This window comes from Mytilus edulis, chromosome 3 (assembly GCF_963676685.1).
Source record: "Mytilus edulis chromosome 3, xbMytEdul2.2, whole genome shotgun sequence".
NCBI classification, from domain to species: domain Eukaryota; kingdom Metazoa; phylum Mollusca; class Bivalvia; order Mytilida; family Mytilidae; genus Mytilus; species Mytilus edulis.
Window position 1 is genome coordinate 64,749,735 of NC_092346.1, and position 21,324 is coordinate 64,771,058.

At 31.4% G+C, this 21,324-nt stretch overlaps 1 protein-coding gene across 1 annotated transcript in view; it reads left to right on the forward strand.

The window, feature by feature from the left end:
• Positions 1–9,388: 9,388 nt before the first annotated feature.
• LOC139517122 (protein Wnt-11-like) overlaps positions 9,389–21,324 on the forward strand; it is a 31,625-nt gene continuing 19,689 nt past the window's right edge. The window contains exon 1 of the mRNA XM_071307829.1: positions 9,389–9,822. Coding sequence (XP_071163930.1) covers positions 9,722–9,822 — 101 coding nt within the window. The 5' untranslated portion in view covers positions 9,389–9,721. The remainder of the gene's footprint in view (positions 9,823–21,324) is intronic.

Consider the following 21,324-nt stretch of genomic DNA (forward strand, 5'->3'; position numbering starts at 1 on the left):
ATAGTCAAGGAAGATTCAGCTCTGCAGCCAAAAGATACAATATCAGTTGGGAGAACATTAAAATTATAACAATTAATATTTCTTCCTCAATCAAAGTTAAAAATCAACAAAAATAAAGATATTGTTAAAAGTGCATAGATGTGAGTTATATTATGTAGTTACTCGAATTTTTAAGGTCATACTCTAAAATACCAATCATACCTCGTCATTTGGTCTCTGGTCGATAGTTTTAAAAATGCAAAGGCAATTATTCATCGCAATTAAGTCTCTGGTGGAAAGTCATCTCATTTGACTTCGTACATCTTTTTTTCGTCTCTGGTTGATAGATGTCTCATTGACAATCATACCTCGTCATTTTGTTTCTATTATATACTAGTCATACTAGTGCCCTCATTGGCGATTATGCCTTGTTATTTGGTCGGGCACGTTTGGTCTCTAGTGAACAGCTGTTTCATTGGTTCATAGCTTCTTTTTGTATCATATGTCCCCCGGCGCAGCCGCCGAAGCGGCGGGGACATTAAGTGTTATCCTTAACCGTCTGTGCTCCGTCTCCGTTTTCGTTTCCGCACATTTACTTAAGTTCTCTTCATTCAAAATTTATGAACTTCAAACACAATGCTCATAACCAAAGCTTTATAATTTTGAAGATTGTATTTCTTTTTCGTTTCCGCACTATAACTTAAGTTTACTCATCCAAATATTATGAAACTCATTCACAATGCTGAAAACAACAACTTGCAAACAGAGTTCGAATTTGGACAGCGAGTCAATAATCGTTCTAGACTGATGGCCCTCTTTAGGTTGGAAAATTGCAAAGCTTGAGCAGGGGATTCGCGTTTTCAGACACATTTTTCTTTTATTTTATTGAAGATATTGCAATGTAGGGGAGAAACCTAACTTCAGTTGATTTGTAGCAATTGTTCAACATCTTTTATATAATAATAAATTCATTGAGAGATTCAATTAATACATATTGCTTAGGTGGAATGTAACCTCTCTCAATTTATTGAACCCCTTGATTTTCTTCCTTTGTTCATATGCAGTACAAACAAAGAATTATTGCTTTATATAAACTAAGTATTGTAAGATTCCCCTGTAGATAAACTGAGTGTTGTAAAATTCCCCTTTACCCTCGATCAATGATGTGAACTCGGATAGATATGAGATAAACTGTATTAAATACTTAAAAGATTAACTAAAATACAAGCTTTTGCTACACAATATACATACGTCACTTTTAACCATTACTTTTGAAGTGCTTTCAAATCTTAAGTGACTCTCGTTAGCATGAATTATTACATAACAAACGAAGTATAAGACTTCAGGAAAATTCTATAATACTATCTATATGAATAATCAAGTTTTACATGCGTTTTATAGCTTTTTTATGACTGCTGAGATTTTCTTAATTTCATGCACCATAAAATTACTTTTGATAGCTGTTTACATAGGATAACAAGCGATTGTTGCACTTTTAACAGTTTTTCTAGATATCAATTTGTACTGGAACTAGACATCTAGACTTCAAAGAAAAGTCTAAAAAAAAAGACAATTATCCCTAGATTCACTACCAAAGTTGTGATAATATACTGCAATCTAATCAAACACACAGGGTTGGCTACTCGTGTATTACGCGATGCAACAAATGTCTCCCCGTCCTTGTGGTTTATGCCTTTATATTTTACAGTTAAGAGCTGTTCGCTTGTGAAAGGGGAATCATCCTGTATATTTGGTTGCATCTTTGTTTTTATAGCTTTTAGTATTGAATGCACTGGCAGCTTTCTTGAATAAGTAATTACTAATGTATGGTATTAATTAAAAGAAATCATATATCAGGAAATTTTTGCATGTGAATAATTTACGTTTGATTTTTTGTGGTAGACATCTAAATTTACACTATGCGAACGGTCTTGCTATTCATTTATAAAATACATTTTGCAAGGCCATGAACGCAATTAATGATAATGAAAACAGCCAAGAATTAACTGCCACATCTAAGACCGATCGCGATCAAAACTAACTCTAAATACGTTATTTGATTTTTATAAAAAAAAAAATGTCCTCGTCCACAGTTAAATAGCAAAAGTGTTATATTGAATGTCGTCTCCTTCAACTAATTGATCGATATGTTTTTCATTTTTGTTGGAACACAACACTTATTAATGGGAGATGTAAATGATAAAACCTTTTGTTTTGTTGCTGCTAAGCCGGTTAAGAAGTCGGTGAACTCTTTTGGTATGTTCCATTTACTGTGCACCTTCTTTTATATGCACAATTTAAGGAAAAGTCTTTGTTAACTCACTTTTTTTTCCAACAGTTATACATTATAAAGAAATGCTGTAAGAACGTTGCAGTAGGTCCCTTTGAAGTGAAAAAGAAAATAAACTTCACTGTAGTAGAAAAGTCTTAAATTTACATCAAGACATTGAGTCTTCACTTTGGGTATTTTTAGTTCTAATTTATAATGATCTTCTCATGAAGGTGTCAACAAGTTAATAAAATAAACTTCATATCAAAAACAAAAACTTTCAGAAGTTGTATCTGTTTCAGATGCGGTAATTTTCACGCTTTTCGTGTTTATTGTCGACATTTTATCATATCTAATCATGTTTTGAGTTTAAAACAATGAAAATGTTACAATTTTCATCGTCAATTTTGCGTAATTGGTCATAAAAAGATATTTCGGTTGTTTTTTATCTTCCAAGGTTATATAACTTATCAGAGCTGCATAGATGAATATGAAACACACTTTGGCATATCTAACAAGTCATAACAGCTATCAACAACACAAATCTTATTAAAATTGTTATTTAACTTACAGTTCTTTTAATGTTTGATTAATTATTTGACACATCTTGAAGTTTGAAATATAAGAACAAAATGCACAAAAAAGGAAAGAAATAAATACAGTTCTGTTACCAATGGATTAACTTGATAGATATAAGAAGGTGTGGTATGAGTGCAAACGAGACAACTCTCCATCTGAGCAACAAATTCATGAATTTTGACAAGTAAACCGTAATAGGTAAAGGTACAGTCTTCAACACGAAGTCTTGGCTCATTAACTTATCTTTTTTAGATTCATCAGTAAGCCTTAGATAAATAAACAGGAAAGTGTTTGGTTAGATATTGTGTGGAGTACTAGTATTCTAAATGTTTTTGCATTTGATTGTGATTTAGTTAAATAATTAAAGGTTGGTTCACTATGGAAGCTTAACCAGTTTTGTAAGAATATGTTTTCTCATGGTTTTTATTAAATTTTGGACAGTGTAAAGATTTGTCAGTCAAATAAAAACTTTTATTCGTTGATAAATTCGTCTCACTCATTAAAATTGTTTTAAAAATTGGAACAAAATGTATCAAGCATAATATTTCAAGCAACTCTTTGAAAATAATCAACGCCGTGCGCTCCACGGTGAGTCAAATAGTGGACATCCTTAATGTGCAGTCCCCATACCTCCTTCTGTAATAAAACAAAACTATGCCAGATACACTTACTTGTGCTGTGATGAAATGATTGAATCTGTACATTTTGTCCTTGATAACACCTATATACGTTTTGGCAATACAATTTATCGACAGGTTGTAGGTATAAATGAATTCCTATGGGCAACAACCTAGCCTATTTAATAACAATCTTGTTCTTTTACTGTTATGTATCAGTTTATAGCCAATCATATCAGTCTTAATCATTGCTTAAAATTGATGATATCTTTGCTCTTAAAAATTGCAATTATACTGCAAAAAAATTGATTCAGTGAAATTCCTTAAAGTGAATTTGATATGAACAGCGATAATTGTCATGTTCATTATTTGAATATTCCGGTTTCCTAAATACTTAAATTTACGACAAAGAGACGATTTTTTTATTCCGTGTATATTCCTCTCGATTCGTTCTCTGGCCCGTTTCTCAAGACACAATATTGGTTGTTTCGCAGGTTTGTCGATTCGTTCTCTGGCCCGTTTCTCAAGACACAATATTGGTTGTTTCGCAGGTTTGTAAATGTCAACTACAAATCGATAGTGAAAAAGAATGATCTAAACTTCACGGTTTTCCAACTGTCAACTTGCCATTTCTGTGTAGCTTATTCCAGCTGCGTATACGTGTACATGTTATCTGTCAATTGGTGAGACATCCATTTAAAAAACTCGTTATTCATTTTAGAGCTTGTGTTTTCTGTCAGAATTTCACTGATAGAGGGTTTCTGCACACAAGAACGCTACTAAAAAGGGTTACGAATGGTAAGATGTAAAAAATTGCGGACCCCTTATGCATTGGTTGACCGTGAAGGAATATCTATATCAATTATGACTAAGATATGACAACATTCGCTGCATCAATACACACAAAGAAGCAGCGTTTAAATTTCTAGTCACTAAAACACGACTCGACAACGGATTTCTAACTACCATGAGCGACATGCCGATTGTCACAAGTGGAACAGGAATTGGTTCCATTTCCTGAGCATCTGATATAAAAATAAAAAGATGCGGTATGATTGCCAATGAGACAAATCTCCACAAGAGTCCGAATGCCATAGAAATTGAATACTATAAAATAAAACAACATTAATGTAATGGAATATACAGATAGCTCTATCACAAGAACAAAATCTACCTGTGAAATATATAAGGGTGTACAGTTTTTTCACAGTTTTTATTTTGATGCGTTTTGCTCAATTATGGGTATTTTTGGGGGGAATTTTTGTTATTCCTTTAATGCCAATTCTTATAGAGAGCGAGGTTTAATGTATAAAGAACATTAATTAACGTATTCACTGCAATTTCATACACGATATGTATAAAAACACCTTTGCAAAGTACCTAGTATTAATTGACGTCATAAAATTCTAAAATGTTTTTTTAGTGTGTTGAGCTAGCTACAAAACCCTGTTTAACCCACCACTTGCCTGTATCATACCACGTTAAATTAATTTCCATTTGATCCGTTGGTTGATATAGTCGATCGTTTGATTTTGTCAGATTGCATGGAGTCCCCCCCCCCCTCTTTTTAATTTACTTTCGTGAGTTTGGTATTTGTGTGAATACTTTTTCACTGAATAGAACATTCCCCATTGAAAGTGCTTTTGCTAATAAACTAAAAAAAATACTTTACAAATGAAAGAGGAAGTTACAAATTCGAGAACAACTTGTACCATCAAGATTTATACCTCTAAGTGTCAGCTCAAGTTTTCCATCAGCAAATTCGTTCCCTCATTATTTTAGAAGCGTTTTAAGCGTCGTAAAAATAAGCATGTACATCATTTAACAAGTATATTGTAATCTTGTTCAAATTATATCTAGTATATAAGTCTCCTGCTTGATATAAAGTAAGAAAAAAATGTTTTGATAATGTAAATCGTATATCATTAATATGTGATTTGTTATAGTGTTAATGTATTTTAAATTTCCTATAAATGCTCATGGTGTTGATAATTACAGTTCGGGGTCATTTATAACATACTATGAGGATAAGAATATGATTTATCTAAATATACAATAAGTTGGAATTAAAAAAAGTCCGGCGTCGAACGAACTCCTCAAATATCTTGTATGTAAAATCACATTATAGACTTGACAAGACACTAATGCAATGCTAATTGCGATGTTATCCGTCGGTTTTATTTGAGCCATTTCTATAGAGAAAAAAATCTATTAGAAAAAAGTGATATATGTTTGTTTAAAATTGCAGTTCAAATATAAAACTTTACAAAATTTTGATAAATGTATTAACAGGTATAATTTATACTGGTAAACAAAAATACTCCGATTTTTAGACTTGTGGTTTTGGGTTTTTCTTTGTGGTATTATCTCACCTTTTTTGTATAAGCCGAAAGTTTTGAATATCTTTTGCACAAAATATTTTTTGAAAAAGTGTGGAAAAAACTTCAATTGGAGAAACAGCTATTTTCCCGACTTTCCCAAAAAATTCTTTCCAAACTGGTTTGTCCATGTTAACATGACTGTCTTAATCGATGGAAGATCATTTAAATTATTGAATTGTAAAAAAACAAACTTAATTATTTTTTCTTCATTTTTTTGTGGGATTTGTGTTGCTCAGTCTTTGGTCTACTATACTGTGTTTTGTGTGTGTTATTCTTTTTGTCTGTTTCCCTTTTTGCCGTTGTCTAATTTATTTTCGACTAACGAAAAGTTAAACTTGGCCGAAGATTTCAGTGATTTTTTTTTAAATCAGGTTAACATATATGAGTTTGAATGAATGTTCCTCTGGTATCTTTCGCATCTCTAATTATCAACTCAGAAACGGTTCCGTTTGTGATGGCATTTTTTTCTGTTTTGCTGATAATGCATAACGACTATATGTATATCGTGAACCTTTAACCATGTATATACAAGAAAATAGGAATGTTTAAAATAAGAGTAAGTGTATAATTTAATGAGACAGCAACTCAACAACAGAAATTACAAAAAAAATTCAAATCTTCACGCAATTCGAATAAAAAGAACAGAAAAAAACACACTTAAAATTGACTTTTTGATATTCTTTAATTATTATTTTTTTGATATAACATTTGAAAATGAATTACCAATGCAATCAAACACCATAAGCTGCAAAAACACATTTAGAAACAAACATGGACAAACAAATTTGATATGTAACCTTTGTGTTTTTGTAAGTTGGTTCAGGATTGATCATTACCGATTTTTACGACGTTAAACAATCAACAATCAATCAAGCAATCACCTTTGCCTCTCAATTGCTAAACCTGAAATATGTCACGGTTTAATAGTTGCAATATCATTGTTCATTTTTATATCGTTTGCCAGTCATTTCTATTTTTATCTCATCGTCACAGCAGGAAAATCGTATGTTATATAGAGTACATCTTCTATTTCATGTTTCATTTGTTTTATAACCACAGTTATTGCTTTGTCCATTTTTGACATGTATTAAGCTTTCTTGACCAGATAGAATTTTTACCATTACAATGCCTGAAAAAAATGAAGGTAATTTACCGATGTAAAAGTCTTTCAAATCCATTTTTCCTTTCTCAATTTTATTATGCTTATCCATTTTTCCTTTTCAATTTTATTATGCTATCGCAAAAGGCTATTTTGCGTTCGTATGGTCGGCGGCGGCGTCGTCGTCCGAAGACACATTTGGTTTCCGGACAAGAACTTTAGTTTAAGTGAATGGATCTCTATTAAATTTCACAAGAATGTTTAATACCATAAAAGGAAGGTTGGGATTGATTTTCAAGGTTATGATACCAATAACTTATGTGTACGTATAAGGATCTCTATGAAATTGTACCACAAGGTTCCATATCATAAAGGAAAGGTTGGGATTGAGTTTGGAATAATGGATTATCCCCCCAAACGTTTAGGAGTTAGGGGAAAGAAAGGGGCCAAAACAGGCACTTTTCTAAAGCCCAAACAATAACTTGTGTTTAAGTGTATGGATCTCTATAAAATTGTACTACAAGGTTTCATACAACTTAAGGACAGCTGGGATTAAGTTTGGGTGTAATCAATATTATTACAAGGAGGGGGACCAACAGTTTCTGGGATTTTTTCCCCATTTTTTTTTGTGGGTTCATTAATTTTCTTCAAAGTTTAATTAAGCTACAAACAAAAGACGTCGAGGTTACATATATGTCTATGGAAATAGTGGACGCTCTCGTCATCATTTCTCACACTTTCAACTGTTCCCAACATAACAGACACGATCAAGGCACGTTAACAGCCAAAACAAAACGCTTAAAAACAAATATTCTGCACTATTGTCAAATTCCTTTCTTTCGTTTGTCATAATGTTTGACACATCACTTTTTCAACCTTCTAGGTGTACTTTATTTTTTTAAAGTGTTCTAAATTAAACTTTTTAATAGGTATACATTTTCACTAAAAAATCTATTTAATTTCTTGGTCTGAGATACATGTAACAAAATCTTGAACAATATATGTAAATTATTTAATACCGTGGTAAATAAAAGTTTGTCTGTAATCTAAATTGACAAGTTTAAGATATCGCATACATAATTTTAACACCTTAGTATTGTTTGTTTTCATTTCCTATGTCAAATTTCATTGCCGTAACGTATTTAACTGCTAATCTAAAAAATTCCTTGACAGTAATTGTAAAAAGGTGACAATCAAATTTGTGCAAATGACTTTAACAGGTACCCCGAAGGCGTGCTAATTGATAACGTGTTATCAACAATATAATGTTAATATTTCGTTTTGTAATGAAACCTTTCTGATTTTCTATTTCCAAATAAATAGATAATTGGAAAATCGGGTAATAAAACAGTTGGAGTGTGTTACAAATGTCTATAGGCAAAAACAAATTTACTAAAAACACCTATTTTGTTCAGTCTTTAACTTTTTTTTCTCTTTCCCATCATCCATTGTATTTCGACTTTGTTTTCATAAAGTTCAGGTAAGGCTGTAATCTCGACACCATCTTTAAAAATAATATGGTAGTCAAAATACATATTTTCAAGAGGTTGATGAAAAGCTGTTGCATATAGATTTGTAACTTTCTAAAAAAGATTTGAAATATTACTTGTTTTATATTACATTCGCTAAGCGTTTACTAGGTGTTTTTCTTTTATTTCAAACATTTAGATTAATGTCAATGTTATGTTTATTATTCGATTATTATCACTACGAATTTTTTTTAAAGAATGCACTTGAAAATATTAATTCTTTATGTCAGGTATATCTGTATTTTATAATTTGATGGAGTTTTCTATATTAACCCGAAACACATTCAAATATTAAAAAACTGCATTATACAGATATAATTGTATCATCTTTTTTATTTATATAATGCTGCGGTAATAATCGAGAACAAATTTGTCAATAAATCATTTACTCGTAAGAATAATGGCCAAATTTATTTGATAAATTGCACACGTATCATCAAGTTTCGGTATTAAACCAACCTTTGCCAACTCATTTTGTTTGCATCGGAAGAAATAAGCAGTTGCAAACAATTACAATGAGAAAATTGATAGTTTAAAAGAAGGCACGGGGATTTATTTTATCTGCAGTAGTGAGTCGCGAAAACTTCCAATTTAACTGTGTCAGTAAAATTCGATTGTAAATCTTAAGTGGGCTGGTACAAATGAGTTTTAATTCTGAACAAAGTACACACTAAGAATTTTAGTCGTTCAGATCACGTCGTCAGTTACCGATGAACATAACGACATTCTCCATTTAAAAAAAGTTTATAGGGAATTGTCATTTGTTTCATTTGCAAAACACATTTAGAATGTAAAATGTTACATTGAGATATCGAAGTGTATGGAAGATTTCTGATTTGTGGCAATAAATTATATCCGTATTTTATTGCTGTGTTGGTATGAATAGACGAACAGAGAGAGGTGTTTGATTGGCTGATCATGACAGTATTATGTTTATACCTTTTCTTGTTTCAGTCTAGAAAACGTTCGAAATTTTATCGTGAAATTCAATTTTGACTGGATATACCAACTTTGCTGTAGAATTTTAAAAAATGGTGTAATACGATTTTTCCTGATTTTGTGCATAGCATAGTACAACAAAACATAGTGAAGTTTCCAAAAAATATTAATACGATCACACGATGAAGAAATAACCATGAAATAAGAAAAAAATGGAAAACGATGGATTTAAAATAGCAGATGATCGGAGTGCTGATTTTGTTTCAAATTGAGTTATTTTGTGGAAAATTTATGTGTTTGTGACGTCATTACGTCAGATTCTGCCAAGGATGAGGAATAGTGATGGAGTTATCCGGACGGGATTTATAGTCGTTCCAACTCTCATTCTGATTTTAGTACAGACGCAAAACTCGGTCGGAGTAAAATGGTTGTAAGTAGAACATTTTAAATTACATTGCTCCAATTATTATTTCTATAATGATGAGACCTGTTCTGGTAGTTCAAAGGTGTTTCAGAATACCCAGAAAGATACAATATAAACGTCATATTTACGTTCATTTTGTTTAGAATAAGAGTTATACTATAATTCTAAGAATTCAGTAGTTTTCACTTCTTCATTTTCATACGCATGTTAAATAAAATTACACAATAACGGTTGTCAATGAATAAATAAACACTTTTGCAAGAAGTATTTTTAAATAAATATACTTTTCTAATGAAAAATGTGCAGGTATATTGCTCTCATCAGTTTCAGTGGCGACTTGAAATTTTCAAATAGTTAATCTTAATTTAATTGAAATAATTCATAATATTCGTAAATCAAAATTATCTAATCTTAATAGGGATTTAATTATGATTTAAACAACGTGGTTTACAATAAATTTTCAGCTTTTTATACAACTTACAACTGATAAAACGTTTGTTTTAATGATGGACTTAATTTTGTCAGCGCTGAACAAATTAACAGTGCAACTAAGCATATGAATTCCTTCGAAATTTAAAACATTTAAAAAACAACATAAACTTAAGTCCAGATACCAAATGTTATCACTTGTTTAATTCTAGTGTAAATCTTCTTATCTCGACAACCCGTTACCTCGAAGATGACAATCTGCAAGTTTGGATCATTAATTAATTACACACGATCGAAAAATTGATTTGACCGCTAATTCATTGTTGCTAGGTCATCTGATCTATATGTGAGCAGTTATAATAAAAAATCGGAGGATGAAACATGGAAATTTTGTGGTACATAACCAACTACTGCAAGCTTTAAAAAGAGAAAACATTTCAGTCTTATTGCTTTAAAAAAGAAACATCGAATGCCATGGTTATGCTATCTTTAACGAGTTTTAGTGGAACAACTGCATACATGTAATCATATTTTTGCTTCGTTTTTTATTTGATATCCCCTTGTTCTTTATTAATACATGTATCTACATGTTCATGTAAGGTTCCTTAAAATCATGTCATAGATGTGGTTAATAGCTTTTCTATTGTTTATTTCACGAAACGTAGATCATGGGCAGTGTAAGGATATATATGATAACAGTGATATATATAAAAGTACCTGAAATGAATATTAAAAAATGTATATTTGAAATTTAATACAAACAAACCAAACGAAGAACAACAGACAAAAAAATGATACGGTTTCTTTATATATCATCAATGGTTTTGAGATTGCATTGGTCCTATATTGTCCAAAAAATAATATAGACTTACAAATAAACGGTAAATTTAAATAATATGAAAATAACTCTTTTTATCAGGAAAATCTTTTTTGACAAGTAGACCCTACTGCAGAGATAATACTAATTATAATGCTCCTATGACCTTAAAAAGATGTTTAATAATTTGTTTAAGAGATTGAAAATGTTTCGTTGCCGTGTAATTTAAAATGTTTAACTATTTAGAAAATAAAATATTGAAGTCATTTATAATAAAAATCAATACATGTATAATATTTGTGACAAGTTTTAGTATTGTTGTTTCGTACATCACCAGAAATGTTAATTCACTGAGCTGATGTTATCTTGTTAGTGACCACAAAATACATGTACTTCACCAATTTGATCAAAATATGCGATACCAACTGGGGTTCAGGCCTTAAATCTCCAGTGGTATTACATGTATTAAAAGCATTAGAAAACCTAACTGCATTATTTGGAAAATGTAATTACTTTATGACAGCAGAGTGGAATTAAATCTAGACATGACAGGGGGAAAACTTTGTAGATGCATTTTAATACTGTTACTCCAGACTTCCGTTTGTCATGGTCTGGTCTCTGCATTTTTATAATTGTCTATTTGTTATCTGCTTTAACAAGAAATGCAGCAAAGTTAACGGTAAAGCTTGACTAGCTAAGCAAATCTAAGCACAAAACAATAACTAGATATTTTAAAATATATAAAGCTGTAATGTCATCATAATGAAAACTGTTGAATGAATGTTTTTATATAAAAAAAATCGATACAAAAAGGAATCAAACATTTTCTCTCAAGAAATAGAATTAGGGAATTAACAGCTTTGTATCCAGGAAAATGTTAACATAAGCATCATACCTCGTTAATAAGGTTAACTTTTCTCCTGGTTTAAACTTATGCATACTGAAAGCCTAATATCGACATGTTCTGCAAGGGCGAAATTTCAACACCCTTTGTACCCAAATCGACATCAGATCTCGTTTACTGACGAAAAAATAGAAGTGTCCACATTTCTCATCACAAGCTGTTGATTATTGAGGTAATGACATTTTTAGTAAATTAAAGAAGTTAAATAGTGATGCTTTTCAAATTAAACGAAAATTGAAGATCTCTGAGACATTCTTTTGAAAGGAAATTAAAACCGTTCTTTTCCAAAGCAATTTAACGTGACATCATATAAATTACAGCATATGATAAATATGCAGTTGTATTATAAAGTCTTTACCCATTGTACAACCTCAGAAATGAACCATCCTTTGATCTTTTGTCAAAGCTAATTTGTTTTGCCTTCAAAATCAGTCAGGGTACATTAATTCAAACCATAGTGAGGAAAAAATAGAAGAGATGAAAATCAATGGGATATAACAGAAAGGGGAGGAGTCAGCCTGAAAAGGAAACGAACATCACAGTATTCCGTTATAAGTAATGAGGAAAAATTCGTTAAATTGAAGCACTTAGACTGTTTAATTATCTCACTGAATATTTGCACGACAAGATTTAAAACACTTGTTCCCTACTTGAGAAAAAGGTATTTTGTTTGTCCAAATAATAAAGTTCATTCCGAGGGCCTTGTCTGACTTGTGAAAAAGTTGAGGGCAGATAATGAAATTATTTTCAATTTTCATTGTACAAACTATAGACAGGATTTGTTGAGAAGAATCCGACGCTGATAAAAGACAGTGACGTTTCGTGGTGTTACTTATTGTTAGGTATATTAAAATAGGCACATTTATACATTTCAATGTAGTATATAGAAAATATTTAATCGATTACATAACTGATGTAGTTACGAAATATTTAAATTCTATAAAATGTTTGAAAATTTCTAGAACGACTAGAGTATGGGGACCATGAGCATAGCAGTCTAGAGTTTGATTTTGGACTTCAAATTCTTTATAAAGATAAAATATAATTTTTGTCGTTCTTCATTCATATTTCGATATTCTGTCATTCTTGGATTTTAACGTTTATTTTGTGGACATGGTGGATTCCACTTTGATTATTATAAACTTATTCCGATAGCTAAACTAGAAATAATCATCAACGATTTACCAATTATGATTACTAATTTATATTGAAATATAAAACACATTAGATTATATTTAGAATATGCTTTTAAAATCCAATAATAATACTTTCTTAAAATTTAATATTGAAGTTTGTTTATAGGATTGACCAACTGTATCCAATCTTCGAAAAATACATTTCTGCCATGGCATTTCCCCCTTTTAATCAGAAATAAATGTTTTCCCCCAAAAATTGTCTATAGTAGAATGCACATTCAGACAAAAAATTCGACAAAGTTCCAGAATGTGGCAATTAACGAGCCAAATAGCAAGAATCGGATACATTCATCGACCCGCACATTTTCAACAACATTAATACCCGTAGGTGAAGTTGACCAAACATACTATTATCCTTCATTTGTTTCTTTTGTTCACGAAAGTGTTTAGACAAACACACGCCTTTTATGGCTCTAACTTGGGTACAAGTTATTTTATTGCTTGAAATTGTTTCGCATTAGGGTAATAGCGTCCGAAATAAAAAGGCTTTTTGTACCCCGCGGGGGCAATATCAATGTCATAAATTCAATTTTGATTGTTCAGATTTGATTTCGAGATTAAAGGTATCAAACATTGTGAAGGTGTGAATTGCTATACAATAAAAGGGGACATTAAAATGATAATAATACAACTGAAACAATTATCGAGCAATTACGAAAACCGCGATGTTTTCGTCCATTCAAATAAAGTTGGAGTTCAAGTGGAGAACAGGGATCGTCAATAGACGCGAATACCAACTAGACATCCGACAAACCTGCTTCAAATGAATGGAAAATGCCATTTTTATTAATAAGGAATTACAATTATATGATTATCTAGGCGGAAAGTTTACAATATATGCAGGGGGTACAATTATTTAATATTCTGACAATTTTATGTACGGTATAAAGAAGTGACGTCAAACAACAAGACCAATGCACGTATTGTTTTCAATAATAAGTATATACACTAACCAAGCAACCGCGTTTAACTGAAGAAAATATAAACAGATACAAAACACGAACGAGTCAAACAAAAGCAGACATGAATAAATGCAATTAAGATAAGGTGTGTGCTGAAAGAGAAAACGTCGAGGAAAAAAGCTTATGATACCAAAATTAAAGAGCAAATACATGTATATAACAATCCTGCTTCACACGATACACCCGTCGCATTTCACAATAGATATAAAGACGGAAAATAGGTAAATATCTACAAATTGATTAAAGAATTGTAAAAGTCAAATGAGCATACCGTTTCTTTTAAAAAAATTATAATTGAAGTGTAAAAGTATAAACAACTCCAAAGTTAAAAAAATTAAAAAAGTAAAGGCAACATATTTTTTTTGAAATCTCATCGTAATCACAGCGCATGTGAATTTTTTTTTCACAATACAATACAATAAATGTTGGTAGAGCTTATGTTTTTCTACAGGTTTGTTTTGTCCTTTGAACTATGGTGGTGTCTGTTGTTCTTCCGCTTGTATGTGGTGTTTGACTCTCTCCTCTGTGTCGTCCACTCCCAGGCTTTTGCCTTATTGGAAGGTAGATATTTCATGTAATACAAAACTCGACTCGATCTGAAATGAAACATATGGTGTAATTCTTTGAAATAAGTATAAGCTTCATATGAGTACATTCTGAAAGATTGTATATTGCGTGTAAAAAAAATAGCAGATGTAAAACTGAAGTTTCATCATTCAATATGGATAAATATTAAAAAGAACCTCATGCGAGTGCCAAATGCTCATATTTTTAAATTGAGAATTATGATGCTGTACAAAAAGTCACGCGCCGTTGTACATTTAGACAACATTAATTTGCATAACATGAATAAGTTTTTGAGTATCAGTGAGTACTGGCCAGTCCGAAGATTCTGATGATGGGAGTTTGTAACGACCTTGACTTGCTATACAGCCCTCGCAAGGTCGCTCTGAAGATTCCCGTAACTGCCATCAGCTATATAAAACTAATAGTGTACAATTTTACCGGTTCTACAGAATTTTGCAGTCAAAATATGGCACACGGAATACTGCATTTAACAGCGTTTGTATACAATTCTCTGAATTTGAAGCAAACTTACTTTTTGAATTTGATAAAGGGCGTAAATACATTGTCCATGCAATTGCGTTAAAAGTTACGTATTTCTGTATGTATACTGAATATGTAAACGCTGACTAAGGAAGTAATAAAGAATAGGTATACATAGAAAGAATGAATTCACCTGTTTGGGGATATAAGATACCAATGATCTCCAGATGTTTTGTGTATTACCTATTTTATGTTTGCAAAATAACAGTGATATATGTTTTCAAAAAAAGTTCATCTCAAGTTCTCCATCATAGGAGAAGCCAGCTGTTTGCTTTTGAAATTTATCAATCTCCGTGTATAAATTGAAGTGATTTGTTGGTAATCTTCGTTCATTTATCACAATCCCTGCTGAACATTGACAAACAAAACAATCAAGGTGAATACTTACCCAAACAGAATAGGTCGCATGGAGAGTTCCAATCGCACAATTTCAACTTCTTTTGTCAGATAAAAAAGTATTGTGAGAACAGAATAATAACTTCAAAGGTAAAATTCGAGGTTCAGTTTTGTATACTGACGTTCAAAACAATGTAAATTATTTGGAAACATCTAAAAACTTTGTTTTCCAGGTATTGTTTGGATTTTTGCAGAATTCAATGCGGGTAATGAAAATTTGATAAATTTGAAATCATAGGCACTAAAGCTACAAACGGAATGTAAAGATCAGATTTGTCTGTCTTTTTTTCGATTTACCTAAATATCACATAATGTGAAGAAATTTTGTGAAATTTGGAATATACCAAAGCGATGTAATTACTATAGTTTTTGAACTGAAGAGAAAAAATAAATACCACTGATATCTGGAATTAAAAGTTATGTTGTTTACATAAGCTGAAACTTTTGGCAGAAAGATTAATTAGAAATGTCATTCGAATTGATAGAATAGCATAAATTTCGAATTGTTTTATTATAATTACTGCTTTTACATTTTTCTTTTATTCCTTTTAAACGTTTGAAAACCACATGTACTTTTAGAATTATTTTACAAAAAAAAAATAAGATGCAAGAACTCAGTTAGTCCTTGACCAAAAAAGTTGTAATCACAATGCTTCCCTCAACAACAGGCTACAAATCAAAGTGCACCATTTCACTTTGATGTCTCGACTTAACTTACAACAAATTACTAACCATTATTTTCAAATTCAGCGTAAAATCAAACGCTATTGAAGGAGTGTGGTAAGACTTCACTTATATTTTTAATTCAGAACATTTGCTTAATGTGTATTGAATGGTCTGGTTATATTATATCAAAACGGACAGTTAATTACACTTCATGTAGTCAAACATTTAGAACAGCAGATAGTTTTGAATAGGAACTATGATAAAAGACAGGAATGTTTTAATTTACCAACGAAAAGGAGAGAAGATAAGAACGCCAAAGAACACAAGCAGCTTTCCATAATGTTTAAAACCGCCTCAAGCACGTATAATGAATACATTAGTACTTTTCGTAAGGTTTTGATTCATTTGTTAAAAGGACGAATGTCCCCATAGCCTACATATTTTTAAGTATATAATTGATTCATAAAAGTAATTGTTTAATCGAGGACGTAATTTATGCGGTCCTTTGGTAAACTATTCGTTCACATACAGTGCATTGTACATAATTCAAGTTTGCATGCTTTCATTTAAAACATTACAATATGTTAGAATGAAATTCAAAACAGTGTGGCTGTGGCCATTGATTGACACATTAAATTCATCCATTGACTGGGACAATTTATGTGAACGTTTGTATGTAACGACCACTGCTCACTATGTACTTTTTAAAGACACTTAAACTATGGGGTCACCAAAGGTTCTCAACACCTTAATAAAGTAATTCGAAAAATTAATCAGAAATAACACGATGTTTTGATTTATATCAATTATATAAATCAAAACAGAAAGGTTATTCCTGATTAATTTTTCGAATTATTTTATAATTAAAGGCGTTAAGAAACCTTTGGTGACCCCACAGTTTAAATGTCTATCGTAGGTACGTCGTGAACAGTGGTCGTTACAGACAAACGTGCACGTAAATTGTCCCAGTCAATGGATGAATTTAATGTGTCAATCAATGGCCACAGCCACACTGTTTTGAATTTCATTCTATATAGTAAATAAAACTAGTATTTAACAAAATCTAGAAGCACCGTTGGTGCATCAATCGAGTTGCGATCGTCTTGGATTTGTTAAAGAAACACATTTTTTTAGGCGGCTACACTTATATTTAGGGTTTTGATGATGCATTTTCTTATTTTTTTCTAATGTCAGATATGTTCCAGCTAAGTTGAGGGAATGTTAGCTAATGGGTTCAATTGCTTCTTAGCCAGACCTTAAGCTTCTACTTTTTGAATTAAAAAGCAATAAGGTCCTCCCTCATTCCATTCAGTTTGGTAAATATATCGTTCATGGCTCAAAAGATTTTTATCCCGAAACCAAGAACGTCTACGCTAGTGGATATTAGGGCAGTTACCTTCGTGTAATGAGCCGACTTTAATTTTGTTGCATCTCGGCTAACACAGTCTTTATTCCAAATATGACAGTCGCAGCTACTATTCTTTTGAATCATTAACATGAAATGATGCCCGGTAATGTTATTTTAAGTTTCGTTGTGCTTTTTTCAATTAAAGGAAAATTGAAACCTGCCGAAAAACTGTATAACCGAATCTTATATGTATGTTGTCAATGAGAACATCACCCAAAGACTCAGTTAAATTTTTTTTGCCGTAGAATCATGGAGTCTTGTCGATATATATTTTTTTTAGTTGCAACTAAGCTTTCTTTGAACTCTCGTCTTTACCTGATGCCAGAAGTGATATAATGAACACAGCTAGATTTTATGTGATAAGGACAATGTTATAACTAATTCAGTGTGTTTTAGGGTTAAGATTCACACAATTGACCTATACAATAAAGTAACACATTATTGTATTTGATATTAAGTACGAAAATCAAAGAAACGACAATCCTGTATCCGAATTGTACACGTGCTCCGACCAAATGTTCGATATAAAAGTCAGTACAGATAACGGTTACAACCCGATAAGTTGAGAACATTGCATTCCTGTTATAATGTCACTGTATGACGGCAAGTCTTGTTAGTAATAATTGCTTGTAGCAATTTGATCATTACACCCCAGAACAACATAAAAATATTACAGTATGATATAACTTGGTGATAAAATACCGTCTTAAATACGGAAACAATCATCAGTCTCAGGAATTTCATATTAACAATACTGCATGTTCGGGATTGTTTCTAGGTAGGGGATGGTTTAATCAGGGCTTTTCAAAGAAAATTGTTTCATTATTTCAAGTTTATTAGATAGTTATTCTTTAATGTTTGATGTAGTTTTGAATTGAATTAAAAAGATCCAAAGCAGGTATCTTCCTAATATAAAACTAATGATGTTGAAAATCAAATTATCTCGAATCAGCAACCTTATTATTGAAAAGAATTTTGTTTGATTTAATGTTTGATTTAACGTTTATTTAATTAAACATGATTGTAATGCATGTTATTTGTAATTGAGCCTAAGCAATTACAGAATCATCAATGAAGCAAGAGGTCGACATACTTATGTTGACCTCTAGATGTCACGTAGGATGCATTGCTTTCTTTTTGACGAATTCCCCAATTCTTTTATTATTTATATCATAATACATACGGAACATTCATTTTTTTCAACTCAATTTTATTGAAACTCTTGTTGAAATTTTACACTCTTCGTATGTGAACTTTAACCATATTCTAGTTTTGAACCATTTCCCTGACGGAATTCTAATTGGTCATTCAATACAATCCAAATTAGAACGTGGTATAGTTGCAGTAAGAATAAGATGCAAGTTCAAGCTTCATTACAAAATAAAAGTTACATTTGGGAGGGGAAAAACATCATGAATTAATGGTTCAATTTGAAAGATTTTGTTTTGCCTCTGAGTACAACACATATAAGCTTGATTTCAGAATTTTGGCTTACTTTGCTTAAAATTTATTTATACGTATACTAGTATAATAAATGACATATGTTTTGAAATTGAAACACATCTACTAGATGTTATTTTGAGGAGTAAGGCTTTCCTTCGTGATGGTGCCTTCTATTGAGGTTCAGACGAAGGGCAAGAAATAAAAGCGTTGTTGTTTAAGTTTTGTCTGATCACAAAGGTATTTTTATACACATTTAAATTTCATTTTGGCATCGTCAGTAACCGAATTCCTACAGAAGAAAAGATTGCATTGTTAGAAATATATTTGTATAAGCAAAATTCATGTGTAACAGTTTGAAAAATGATTTTGCAAGGGAGTGAGCAAACTTATTTTTGAATTCGACAGACAAAACGTCAAAAAACACAGACCAAGAAAATCACATTACAGAATGACATTTATCATAAATCTTCGATAAAGCTCATCATACTAAATTCTGTGGAAAGCAATTACCTGTACAAGGCTGAGAGAAAAAGCTAAAAACAAAATAAAACATCTAATTCCTCAGATATATATCAAAACATAAACAATCTCATATTCTACCGACAGATAAGATAGATTCATGTTTATTTAATTTTTCTACTTCTAAAGCATTTTTTTTTAAAAGTCATCTCTTGATTAATATGAATACAGCGTTAAGTTTTCTATGTACACAGCTCCTTTTGCATAGGTACTATTTCTGTACCAAAAATCTGTAGTACTTGAAATCTACTTTAGATATTCAGTACTATTTTGTTACTTTAAAATTATTGTAATAATATTTAGGTACCTGTATTTTACAGTACTTGATTTGTACTTGAAATTTAAGTGCTATAGATTTTTGGTTGCACGGTTTCATTTTCAGCAATTTGAAGTTTGTCTTTTTCAAATTTCATGAAGTTATGATGTTCAAACATGGAATACAGTGATTTTTGTTGGTATTAATTTTGTACCAATATTTTAAGTACAAATCAAGTACTGGAAAATACAAGTACCTAAATATTACAATAATTATAAAGTAAAGAAATAGTACTAAATATTAAAAGTAAATTTCCAGTACCACAGATTTAAGTACAGAAATAGTACCTATGCAAAACTAGCTGTGTAAAATACAATATTGTCCATCCAACATACTGTGTATTCTGAGAGGTTTTGTTATAGCTATCTGAAGAGTTAGGAGGCAAGTTTCTTCATGAGTACTGTATTTTTTCTTAAGTTTTATGTGTCCTAGTTATGAGATAGTTCATCATTCAGTCTCTTTTAAAATAAATGATAGCTTTAGCTGACTATACATTTTAAACACTGCGTATAGAAAATATGCGCGGTTGATCAACGAGACAACTCTCAAACAGAGACCAAATTACATAGAAGGTTAGGAACAATAGGTTACAAAATTACCATACGGTGCTCAACAGTGAACAAAACTCATACAACATAGCTAGCTATAAAAGGACCCGACATGCCAACTGTTAAACAATTCAAAAAAGAAAACTAAAGGTATGAATTATGTATAAAACAATAAATGAAAAACATGAGGAAGCAAGAGTCCAGGAAAATTATAGTGGCTTAGGGGCAGAAAGGGACAGAAAGATGTATGAAATCGTAACCCCGCGCGTTTTGTCTGTGCAGCACGATTAAGCTTACAACCAAGTCTTATAGTTGACATTGACGTTATGTAATACCTGTCATAATAATGGAGGTGTGCTGCGCTGTACAACTTAGCTCTTCGCTACTTTTATTCGAAAGTGTCCGTACTCTCTGGACGCATAAAAACCCTTTTAATCTCGTTGAGGCGTGTACCTTTGTGTATGTCTATACAGGATATTAAAATAAATTAAACACCAATCTACGTGTGTTCGTTCTGACTGTATAAAATGAATGAACAAACAGTCATATAAAAAAGAAGATGTGGTATGCTTGCCAATGAGACAACTATCCACAAAAGACCAAAATGACACAGACATTAACAACTATATGTCACCGTACGGCCTTCAACAATGAGCAAAGCCCATACCGCATAGTCAGCTATTATGGCCCCGATAAGACAATGTAAAACAATTCAAAAGAGAAAACTAACGGCCTTATTTATGTAAAAAAAATGAACGAAAAACAAATATGTAACACATAAACAAACGACAACCACT